Genomic DNA, 12,545 nt, shown 5'->3' with positions numbered 1-12,545 from the left:
AAACATGCTTGGCTTCCTTGCTTATCTCTTCACCTCAGCTTATCTTGGTAACCAGAAATGGAGACAGGTTTCCAGCTGTTGATGGTGATGTCTTGAATTGCGGGGCCAACTCTCCTCTTGAATTGGATTGTTTTATAACAGCTGATGTCCACTGTTGTGCGTGCGAGTAGATCGAATGCTACATCCCCAGCACTTTAAAATTAAAACTGTGTGTGTGTGTGTGTGTGTGTGTGTATTTTGAGACAGGGTCTTACCAAGTCACTAAGTTGCCACGTCACTGAGGCTAGTCTTGAACTAGTGATTCCACCTTAGCCTTCCAGAGTGCTAGGATTACAGGCATTCAGCACCACACACAGCTTGTTCGCCATTCCTTTAACAGATATTCTCAGTCCCTGATTTGTTTGTGTACTTTAACCTGAGGCCCTGTGAAAATGAAAGATTTCAACTTTTTTTCTAGGCAAACCCCAGAACCTTTTGACACCAAAGAAGCTGCGGCCTGCAAAAAATAGGCAGATTGAGGAGGTCGGTGTGATACGGGGGAAAAGGAGGAATGGGACAAAGAGAGAGTGGGGATGGTAGGAGGGAGAGGAGGGCTGAGAGAGGGATGAGGAGGGTGGCGTGGGCAGCTCAAGAAACTGTTTCCTGTGGCTCCTATAACAAAGTGCCACAGATTGGGCCCTTACAGGACAGAAAGTTGTTCTCACTGTGGTGGTGGCTGGAAGTCTGAGATCAAGGGGTCTGCAGGGTTGGCTCCTACAAGCTAGTCTCCCCTAGCTTCTGGAGGTTTACTGGCAATGCTGGACATTCCGCCTTAGAGATGCGGCACCTCAGTGCCGTCCGTCATCTTCACGTGGCATTCTCCCTGTGCGTGCGTCTCTGCCCAAACACCCACTTCTGGGAGGGGACCGGCCACATACGATTAGGGCCCACCCCGGTGACTCATACTACCATGTTCAGCTAGGGCGATATTTCCTGTGACGGTCCTACTCGCTGTCCTGAGGGGAGGACTTCAGCATCTTAGGGGACACACCTCACAAAGGTGAGAAAGGCAGGAGAAAGCGGGTGCTGACCCTCCAGTGCTAGGTGGTGGTGGAAAGGGGACAGGACCGGGAAGAACTGGTGGAGATGAAAAGGACTTTGCAGCAAAGTAACACCTGCCAACTGGGAGTGAGGATGAGACAGAGTAGCAGATGGGATGGGTTTGGCCCCAGGGCTGCAGTAGGAAAGCCTCCTGTTCCCTCCAGTCCTGGGTGACATGAGAAGCCCGGGGACTTGCGAGAGTCTCGGCCCTATGCCCGGGACTTCTTCCTTCAACGCCGTGTAATGAGGCCATGGTGGGTCCCTCAGGGGTCTATTAGAGTGAATTTCCCCATGCACCATGTGTCTGAGCTCTGTGTAGTCAGATGAAGTCATATGAAGGAGGTTTATTCTAACCCTGAGCCACTCCTGCAGGCATAGAGCAGTTCAAAATCTTTAAGGTAACCGTCTGTTTTGTACTTGGAATTTTATTTGCTTCAGGGCATCCTTAAAATGTCAGCCTGTGATTGTGCGCCATATAGAATCCTTATAGGGCTGATCCAAATCCCAGAGACTCAGCAAAGACCCAGACTGTTTGACTTGAATCAGAATAGCCACATAGTTATCTCTATTTTCACTCAACAAATATTTATTGAGTCTAGGGAAACAGCCAGTGTGGGGAAATCACAGTGAACAAACAAAAGTCTCCCATTTTATGGGGGTGGATTAAAAAAAAAATTAGACAATTGAGACCTGAGGATTGTACTTCTCAGATGTTAAGAGCCACAGAGATTCTTTTAAAAAGGATAGAGAACACCACGTGTAGACGGAGGGACAGGGTCCAGAGAAGCCTCACTGAAGAGGTGACACAGCAGCTAACATGAGAGTGAAGCCATTGAAGCCCCTGGAGTCTGACCGAGTCAGCGTCACTGGAGAAGACTAGGCAAAGCTCCGTCCCTACTGACAGCAGCGCTCACCAGTTTTCTGGAGTCCTGGCTTTGAAGCATTTTATTTCATCATCTTTGTTAACCCCCAGATGTCCCAGAAATTCTGAAGTACATCTCCCAGGGTTCCTGCCCCAGCATGGAACTTGCAAGTCATACTTTGGCCCCTGCCCCACACCACACCCTCCTCCATGTCCCAATGTACTCTGATTTGGGATTTGAAAGACAGGATCCAACTATAAATTCCTAAGTGCTGTCCACTGGGGCACTGGCTGAGCTACTGAGAAAAAACCTACCTGTAACTATTTCATCTCTGATGATAAATGATTATAGGGAAAACGTGTGTGTGTGTGTGTGTGTACTCTTGTACACTTAAACATACTGGAAGGAAAAAAAACTGAGTCAAAAGCAAAATATTTTTCCATGAAATTTTTAAGCTCACATTCTAAAATCAAAATCAAAACAGAGCCAGGCATGGTGGCACAAGTCTATAATCCCAGCACTCAGGAGCCTGAGGCTGGAGGATCGCTGTGAATTCAAGGCCAGCCTGGGCAACATAGAGAGTTCAAGGCCAGTTTGAATTACACAGTGAGACCCTGTCTCAAAAACCAAAAGAAAAAAGTCTGGGGATTTAGCTCAGTGGTTGCACTGCCTGCCTCGCAAGCACAAGGTCCTGAGTTCAATCCCCAGTACCAAAAAAAAAAAAAGAAAGAGAAAGAAAAAAATCAAAACAGAAAATAATGAGAATGTTAATTGCAAGAATTCCCAATGGCAGTTCTGTCTACTCTACTTCCCTAGATATCAGAAGAAACTCAGCTCCCAATGATGAGGAGCTGCTCTCCATCAACCCACTAGAGCCAGAAGCCCGAAAACTCTAAGGATTTTCTCCCTGTGTCCTTCATTCTCTCAGTGATCTCAAGTCTCATGGCTGCAAACATCATCCAAGAGTTGCTGGACGTCTAACTTTGTATTTGCAAGCCAGTCCTCTAACCTCCAGCTAGAATAATGGCTTACCCTGCTGTCAACACCTGATCTCCCCTCAGCTGTCTACAAGACATCTCCAACATCACACAGCCCAACGTGAGCCACTGATATTCACCTCTTTTGCCTACTCCTCACCTTCCCATCTCTGTTGACGACAACTCTGTGCTTGCAACTTCTCCAACCAAACTAACCATTTCTTGACTCCTGTGCCTCTCGCACCAGGTGTCAATTCATCAGCAAATCCTATAGATTCTTTCTTAAAAAAATACAGCTGGAAGCTGCCAACTTCTTACCACCACCATGATGCCACTTTGGTTTAAACCAGTGATGTCTTAGTTGGTCTCCCTGCTTCTTCCTTTTGACCATGGCTGGCTAATCTCCCAAGTGATCCAGGCCTGTGTCAGATTGTATCTCTCCTCACCTCTCAACCTGCAAGGGCTTCCACCTCACTCAGAGGAAAAGGCAAGTCCCTTCAGTGAATGGCGGCCAAGGTGTATCCTACCTGGTTCCCCCACCCGCTGTCTCTCATCCTGTCTTGTCACACTCGCCCTGCCTGCTGTGCTCCAGCCACACTGGCCTTTGCTGCTCCTCACGCCAAGCGCACTGTCCCCTCAGAAGTTTCACACTTGTTACTCTCTCCACCCAAAATGCTCCTCCCGATAGCTGAGTTGCCAACTCCCTTACCCAAATGCAAACTCCCTGAGAAACCTCCCTTCACCATCCAAGGACATGGACCCCCAGCCTGTGCTCTCCAGCACCACTCTGCTTAATTTTTTTCTCCTTGGCCCTTGTCACCATCTGACCCACTGTACATTTTAATTAATTCCCTGTTTCCCTCACTAGCATGTCAGCTCCAGGAGGCACAGTTGTTTTATTTATTGGTGTAGCCCCAGGCCCCGGAACAGTTGGTTGCATCCTAGGTGCTCTTTACAAGCATGTGGTCTGAATTAATGCTGGCACTCGCCCTCAGGCCCTCTGGTGGCTGGCACACAGTAGGCACTCAGGCACTGGTGTGCAACAGGAGGGGCTTAAAGAGCATCCTCCAGCCTTCTCACTTCCAGAAGGCCAAGGACAGTGGTCCCCAGGGAGGGAAGGAGCTTCCAACCCAGCTTGGCAGGTTGCCGGAGGGAGGCTGCGGTGCAGACACTCGCTCCTCACATCTGCGTCCCACGCGGCCTTTCTGAACCAGGGGAATACTCTTTCCTGCTCCTTGGAGTGGGGAAAGAATTCTTCCTATGAAGACACCGACCTGGAACTCTTGGGATGTTCCTGTTTTGATCCACTTCTCACAGTGACGCTGCGGGTTGCGCTAAGCTGGAACAGTGAGGGCGTTAGGACCAGGAGTGAGGCGCAGGCTTGGCTCCGGGTTGTGTCTGGCAGAGGGCTCTCCGCTGAGCAGAGCAATGTGTGAAAGGAAATCAGGCACTGCCTGCCGCCTTTACATCTGTTGATCTGACCTAACTGGAAGCGTCCAAAGAGGGACGGCTGTCAGCTCTGCTGGACTGAGAACCCACCAGCTCATCCCAGCCCTCTCATAGCTGCCTGGTCATTCATGCAAAAGGGGGAAGAGACACAGGGGACCAAACACCTGAGCAGAATGGACTGTTTGTTTATCCCAAGGAGAAAAACGGGGCAAAGGGGGAGCAAGCAATTTAATTTGGAGTCCCTGTGAACGGGCTTCAGAAGGTAATTAAAGAAATCCACTCAGGACCTAGGGAGGAAGGGGGTCCTGTGGCTTTCTGATTTTAAGTGGAAACAGGTTTTACACGTGCTGTTGGTAAATGTCAGATGCAAGAAAAGGAGCAGGTTAAGTGAATAATAACTTCCAGGTGGAACGAGCAACCCAGGTTCTGCTGCAAGGTGGAAGAAACCTGAGCTGAATGAGAGCGCAATCTTGAATATGACCTGTTGCGTTTGGCAGGCTACAGCAACATGCTCCTAAGGAAGCGGTGCCGGCTGGGACCGTGCAGACCTCAATTCCTCATGCTGTGCCTGACGCTGGGATGCATCCTGACCGTGGTGGCCCTGCTGTATCCTCCCCCTCCCACTCTGCCCCAGGCCGTCACAGACCAGGCCAGCAAGCACCACGAGGCCGGGTACCGGCTGAACTTTGGGGACTCCCAGGAATGGGTTGTGGAGGCTGAGGAGGAGGTCGAGGAGTACGGCCTCCTGGAGGACTTGCCACCCTTTATCTCACTGCGGGAGGATCAGCTTCTGGTGGCTGTGGCCTCGCCCAGGGCCAGAAGGAATCAAAGCCAGGGACGGAGAGGGGGCAGCTACCGGCTCATCAAGCATCCGAGGAGGCCGAAGGAGGAAGCCCCGGAGAGGGACTGGGGGACTGAGGAGGAGGATGGGGAGGTGTCAGAAGAAGGGGAACTGAGCCTGCTCAGCCTGGACTCTGGAGGCCTCGGTGAGGCACTCAGCGCCCGCCTCCCCGTGCAGAGGGTCCTCCCGGAGGCGCGGCACCCACTGTAAGTAAGGCCCCACTTTCCCTTCCGTGGCGTGGGCGTGCAGTGAGGCGGCAGCAATGTCAGCCCTTCAGACTTTCCGCACCCTGCTTCCCCTGTGCTGCTGAGGCCAGGGCTTCGGGAGGTGTGGTTCCTGGGCCACTCGTCAGAAATGCAGATTCGCAGACCCCAGAAAGGCTGCTGAGTCAGAAACCCCGGGGGTCAGTGATGTGTATTTGCAAGCCCTGGGTGAGAACTAAGGTCTGGAGCGGAGACCGTGAGCGCACTTGCTGACTCACTCTCTTCCTTTCCTGGGCTCTGGGGCTGCCTCTGGACTATCAGGTCATGCAGCTTACTCTGTAACACACGAGGAGGTTGGAGCCTTCACGTTCTCACACTCAGACTCTGAACATTAAGTTTATTGTTAGTGTTCGCTTTTATTTTGGATCGAAATAGTAATTGCCGTTAACATTTATATGGCTCTTGCCATGTGCCTGGTTTTAATTTAAGAGCTTCTCACACACATAATTCATAATCCGTAGGATAGGTGCTAGTATTACCATCGTGCCTATCTCAGAGGTGCAAAAATTAGGCACAGAGAGGCCAACGGCTTGCCCGCAAGCACACAGCTAGTAAGTGTTAAGCAGGAATCTGAAGTCAGGCATCACGTTCCCCATCTGCCTAAGCCCCCTGTCAGTGAGACTAAGGGAGCGATTATCAGTAGCTTAGTCTGGGTGGCCCAAACCCCAGAAGGGAAGCTGGGAAATGTGCATGACATGCAGGCCTGTCCAGGGAGACTGCGGGCCCATCCTGGCTCCTTTACCCAGGGTCCCATGAGGGACTGCTTCCCAGCATCCAGGAGTACTGCGGCTATTAGTCTGGGTGATCGGGGCCCTTCTCTGTGACACACAGCTCTTCCCACAGCCCAGTGCCTTTCCTGGAAAGCAAACACATCCTCTACCCTGGAAGCCAGAAGCTATGTGCAGAGCAGCAGCTATGGGCAGAGCTGCATAAACCTCAGCTTTTGATCAGGTCTCTCTCAGCCTGACCGCTCAGTCACTCACACTCTGCAGGTGCAGACAAGGCTCGAACTCCCTTCTGTTCCCCTGGCGTCTCATGCCCCGGACCCTTGTCCCAATACTGCTCCTCGCTGCAGGCCTTGGTAACAAAGCTCTTTCCAGGACAGTTTGGTCTTGAGCCCACAGAGGTGGTACGGGAATCTGTGCTATACTCTTCCACACCATGGAGTTTGAACTCAGCACTCAGTACTACTGAAGCTAAACAGACACTGATGTGTTCACTTGTCCAATCAATGCCTGCTTCCCCTGCCATGCTGTGTGCCAGAGGTTGGGACAGAACTCGTATCGTACATCCCAGTGCCTGGCACATAGTAAAAAAATGATTGCTAAGTGAATGTTCTTCGGATACATTTTTCCCCTCACCTAAAGCAAGATTCAGTATCCTCATTTTGCAGATAAGAAACATTGCTTCAAATAAGAGAGTTTTAGTGTCCGCATAGAGCAAGGGTTTTGCACTGTGCAGATTTGTGGGTCCACTGTGCAGGTGTGTCCGTGCATTCAGGTGTCATGTGTGTACCGTGTGTTGTGATGTGTATTAAAGGGACGTTGTATGCGGAGTACATATGCACAGTGCATTGTAGGTGGCTTTTTGCTTGATGTGTACATATGTTGTATTTGTAGTGTGATATGACAAACATGATCTGTGTGATGTGTTGTCATGTGTGTGTGTACACTAGTGTCTATGTACAATGCATGTATTGTATACTTTGGTAACATGTACATGCATTGTGTATATGTGTGCCTGGCTGGTGTGAGGTGGTGTTTGTCTTGTGTCTATGTGGTGCATGTGTGCAATGAACTTGTGTGTGTGTATTGCATTGTGTGAGTGGTACATGTGTACATGTGCGAGTGTGTTATGTGTGAAGGGCGTGACTGGGTTGTGTGTGTGGTACAAAGCAGAGTGTTCTGTGCACAGCTGTGCATGTGCTGCTTGCTGTGTGCATGGGTGTGCTATACATGTGACCTGTACTGTGTAAATTGGGTATGTTGTGTGGTTGTTGTGATGTGCACGTGCACTGTGCTGTGGGATGCAATGGCTGATTTGCGTGTTTGTGGGGTACATTTTTTCAGTGTATTTGTTGTAACAGTACACTATTGTGTGTTGCACATGTCATAAATGTGTAAGGCAAGGGGAACACGGTATATGGCAAGTGTGTAGCAGGTATCGTGCATTTGGTGGGAGGTACATGAGTGTGTGATGTGCGTGTGTGCTAGGTATTTGGTGTGAACATTGTGTGTGTGTGTGTGTGTGTGTGTGTGTGTGTGCTGCAATAGTTGTTGCTTCCTGCCAGGATAACCAGCTCATCTCAGCTTGCCTAGGACTTTCCCTGTTTCAGTATTTAAAGTCCCTGGAGTCAGGAAAGCCCTCAATCCCAGGCAGAACGTGCAGTTGGGCTCCCCACCTTCACCTTGACTGGCTTCTCACAGCTTCGAGTTCTGGGCAGAGGTGTGTGGCGCCCTCTGCTGGTGCATGTAGCTTGAGCAGCACCAGGCGGATCCCCCGCCCCAAGTACACAAAGAGCAATGCCAGGTAACAATGCCAACTCGCCCTCTAAGCTGACAACACTCCCCTCTTCTCATTTCTTTTAGCCAGATGAAATACAAGACATGAAAGGAATAGCCTCAGATTGCACACCTACCGTGGGCAGGCCGTTTCCCACCAGGGCTGGATGGACACTGCAGCATCGGGAGCCGCTGCCCCCTGTGTAGTGTACTCCACCCCATCCCGTCCCTGAGCTTCTTGCGAGCCATCCTCGACTCCAACCCAGACAAACCCCTCTGGCCCCAATCCCTTCACCAAGCCCCAGGCCAGTCCCCTGCCCAAGCCCCAGGCCTTCCCTGGTGTCTCTAGCATCATGCTGGATGCCACTTTGAGCAGGGGACATGTGAGGAAAGGTACCAATAATGCAAGAACAATAAAGAAAATCATCACTGTAAAAGTAGTCAAGTCTCAGGAAAGAGAAGCCAAATTATAGTGAGCATTTCTTGAGTACTTACTATGTACTAGAGACTCTATTAAGTGGTTTTCATTTGTGTAATCTTCAAAACAAACCTATAAAGTAGATCTAGTTTTATAGATAAAACCAAAGCACGGAAAGGTGAAGGGATTGGAGTCTGACACCAAAAATCACACTTTTAATCGCCATGCAAGAATTCCTCAGTCTGCTTCACAGATCAACTGTTGGGCAGGTCACAAGAGCTGGAAGCATTTCAAGTTTTTCCATCTTAAAGTGGGCCCATGGAGAGAGACACGGGCGGCTGCTCACCTGAGCATCCTCTGTGGTACAGAGCACTGAAGCCAGCCAGGGTCCCATCACGGGGGCTGGAGGGGCTGAGTGCACCCTAAGAAATGTGCAGCCTGAGACAGAAACAATTGGAATATGCTCAGCAATGAAGGGAGACCTTAAACCCTTCTGCTGAGGGGAGGAAGTAAGACACAGGAAGAGGCCTATGGTTCAGTATTTGCAGGGGAGATGGAATCCACACTCTGTGACCAATCTGTTCTTTGCAGGACAGCTCAGATTCCTCGGGATGGTTTGCCATGGGGAGGAGACACAAATGGATTGAAGACACAGACGAGATAAAGAGAAGGGCCTTTGACAGAGCCATGAACTGAAGCACAGGGTTGACTCAGCCCTGCAAAGCTGCTGTCAATAAAAGGAACAGGGAGGAGCTAGTCTTGTGCGTTAGCCTGCTATGGCTCTGACAGTTTTCAAAGTTCTTCCCAGGCCCAGCTCTCCTTTGCTCATCCTGGCATCCACTGGAGGGCAGTTGATTCCTAGGATCAAAAAGGCTCTGGGTAAAGCCATTGCCTGATATCCCGATGTCCAGGGCTAAGGGTCCTCTACTTCAGTAGGGCTCGAGAGCTTATTAAAATTCACATTTCTGGCTGCTACCCTGGTAGCTTCTGTGTCAGCAGGTCCAGCCTGGACTCAAGACTTTGTATTTCTATGAGCTTTTGGTGCTTGGGCTGCTGTTACTCTAAGGCATGATCTCTTTCCTAAATAGATGGGCCAGAGCAGAGTCCCTCAAACTGTAATGTGGGTGTGAATCACTTGAGCATCTTGTCACCACACAGAGTCTGATCATGCAGGTCATGAGTGCAGCCCTAGGGGCTGGGTTCCCAGCGGGGACCTCCAGTGTTGGCCCACAAACAAACAACATTTGAGCACCAAGGGGAGGGTACATTACCAGGTCCCAAAGGATATGCACATCACTTTCCCCATATTGCATTAAAAGATCTCCCTATTACTGGGTTTTGGGGTGTTGAAGTCTCCTTCCAGAGGTGGTTTCTAGGTTCTTTCTGTGCTGAACAAAGAATGCGTCAAGACGGCTGGAGAATATAGCTCAGAGGCATTGCACCTGGAAAGTGCAAGGTCCTGAGTTCGATTCCTCACACCAGGAAAAAAAATGTGTCAAGAGAAGCCCGAAAGGTTGCAAAAGGTTACATTTATTAAAGGTAAGAAAAGAAACAGGCTCTGCAGAGTGAGTTTGGGCCAAGTAAAAGGAAAATAAGTACACTGTACAGGATGAAAACAGGCTGGTATGAGAGAGAGCACAGCAGCAGAGAACCGAATGGGGACTGTCCTCAGGCTGACGTCAGGTCCAGCCTGCCCTATCCAAAACTTCTTGAGTTCTCACAAGAAGCCCACATGCAGCGCTCTGAGACCTCTTTTGCCCATGTGTTCTAGGATTTTGTAATGAGAAGGTCGTGCTTGCTTCCAACTATGCCATGCCCCATTCTGCCTCACCCCATAGTTCTGACTTGGAGCCCAACAGTCTGAATTTTTAAAAGCCAATTGTAAGCCATGTGTAATAGTGTGCGCACACACACACACACACACACAGCACTCAGGAGGCTGAGGCAAGAGGATTATTACCTCAGGTTCAAATCCAGCCTGGGCTACATGGTCAGTTCAAGGTCGGCCTGAACTACAAAGTGAGACCCTGTCTCAAAAACCATAAAATAAGTTAAACTAAAATAAACTATAAAAAGTAAACACTTGATGCGAGAGAGCTTGGGGAACAACTAAAACGTGATCGGAGAGGCAGTCAAGTTCAGGGAAGCTTCCTCCAGAGAGGTGCTACAGGACTCAAAACAGGAGGGGAGCAGAAAGCAACATAATCTGGTAACTTCAGGTATATGATACAGCTGTTTGGTGCCTGCTCGTATCAACTTATAACTCACATTAAAACCAGTCCAGTTCATGTTCCCCTGGTTGATGTATTCCTGACTGTGACTAATTTATATGCTTATAGATCACTGGACCCGCAGTTAAATCCTTGTACAAGCACTCACCCTCTCTGAGCCTGTTTGGTCCATTGTAAATGGGATAACACTCGTGCAGAGGGCTGTAGAGAAAATTAGATAAAACACGACCCCCCACCCAGTATTAAGGTTCATGCAGAAGTTGAGTAACGTGCCTGGGAGTAAGTTTGAGAGAGGGAGGGAAAACCTGTGGGCACAGAGTGGCTATCTTTTCTCTGACTCAAGAGTTTGGTTTTTTTTCCTGTTCTCCAGTGGCTGCTAAATCATCACAAACTTGGCAGTACCTTGGAGTTATCTGAAACGTCTCAAAAAGTGCTCATGCCCAGACCTCGACCCCCTTCTCTGGTTGGTCTGGAGTAAGTCCTGGGCATGGAGAGTTTTAAGGTGGGTGGGAGGTGCACACTTATAATCCTGGCACACTGGGTGCTGAAGAGGAGGATCACAAGTATGAGTTCTGCCAGAGCCCTTTAGTGAGACCCTGTCTTAAAATTTTAAAAAGAAAATTTTAAGTGTTAGGGACGCGGCTCAGTTCAAAGACCCTGGGTTCAGTCTCCAGTACCGCAGGAACAGGACCTTCTCCAAACCCGAGTGGTGGGTGGCACTCCGCAGTCCCCTTACTCCTCCCACCTGGCAGGCCATGCAGGGCAGGGCGGGGTGCCAGTTGGGCAGCAGCTTTTGCTGAGTTACAATTCACAGGGCCCTTTCAGTGGCCTCCAGAGCCTGTGCTGCCAGGCAGTGCGGCACCCCCAGATGACTCCTCTACCTGCTGTATCTTTGGAAAGAAAGAGGAGGCAGTTGACAGGGTATCAATACATCAAGGAGGGTGGGCAGTCAGTCTGCTACGCAGTGAGGGAGGAGCAACAACAAAAACAGGCTGACGTTGGGACCCATGGCCAGACCCCAGCTCAGCTCTGCCCATCTTCCCACACTAATGAGAGAAAGCGTCTGGTTGCAATGGCTCCTGTCTGGATGGCCAGCTACGAGGGAGGCTGAAGCCACCTTGAGCAACTTAGTGAGACCCTGTCTCAAAAACAAAACAAAACAAAAAAGGAAAAAGTCTGGGAACAGCAGTTCAGGGATAGAGTACTACCTACAAGACCCGAAGTCAAATCCCCAGACCTACAGAGGAAAAAAAAATTTAAATGGGCCCTGCTGTGACACGATCAGTGTGAGTGATGCTTCTGGGGTCTGGCTGACAGGCACCAAACTTTCAGCCCTCAAGGCCAGAGGGGACAAAGCCCCCTCCTGTGGGGCCATTCTGCCTCACCGAGGTTGTAGTAGTGTAGACAGGGCTGAGGCGAATTCCTGTGTCAGATGGACTCATGGTCATCAGCATGGGAAGGTCTCTGAACTTCCAGACAAACCTGGCCTCGTGGGTCAGATTAGAGCCAGTCAACCTGCACCTTGTCTGTGTTCCGTTCCTGAGAAAATTGATATTATTCACCCCAGTACCAAAGTTTGGCCCTCAGAACCTCAGGCCTCGTGGACACCTGCTAGAAGAAAAATCTGTATTTTAACACAATCCCTATGTGATTTATATCAATGTTAGCTTTCAGGAATCCCTGATGAGGCCAGTGGTTCACAGCATGGTGGCACAGGAGAATCAACTAGAGTTCTACAAATTACCGTGGCCCGGCTCCAATCAAGACCAATTAAACAGGACTCACTGGGACTCCCTCTCTAAGTGAATCTAATGTGCAGCTGGGCTGAGAACCACTGATTACGGCCCTGCTTGGTGAAAGAAAAGAGATGTTGGAGTTGCTGAAGCTTATTAGGTGATGTGATCTTACCAAGGAAAGAAAAG

General features: G+C 49.8%; 1 protein-coding gene across 1 annotated transcript in view; it reads left to right on the top strand.

Moving 5' to 3' along the window:
* Positions 1-12,545, top strand: part of Galnt15 (polypeptide N-acetylgalactosaminyltransferase 15) — a 192,091-nt gene that overhangs the window by 144,855 nt on the left and 34,691 nt on the right. The window contains exons 14-15 of the mRNA XM_033756961.1: positions 458-522; positions 4,867-5,416. Of these exons, the coding sequence (XP_033612852.1) occupies positions 4,878-5,416 (539 nt within the window). The 5' untranslated portion in view covers positions 458-522; positions 4,867-4,877. The remainder of the gene's footprint in view (positions 1-457; positions 523-4,866; positions 5,417-12,545) is intronic.

This window comes from Fukomys damarensis, unplaced genomic scaffold (assembly GCF_012274545.1).
Source record: "Fukomys damarensis isolate Sample0158 unplaced genomic scaffold, DMR_v1.0_HiC HiC_scaffold_28, whole genome shotgun sequence".
NCBI classification, from domain to species: Eukaryota; Metazoa; Chordata; class Mammalia; order Rodentia; family Bathyergidae; genus Fukomys; species Fukomys damarensis.
Note: the sequence above shows the minus strand (reverse complement) of the source record. Positions and strands in the feature narration are given on the sequence as shown.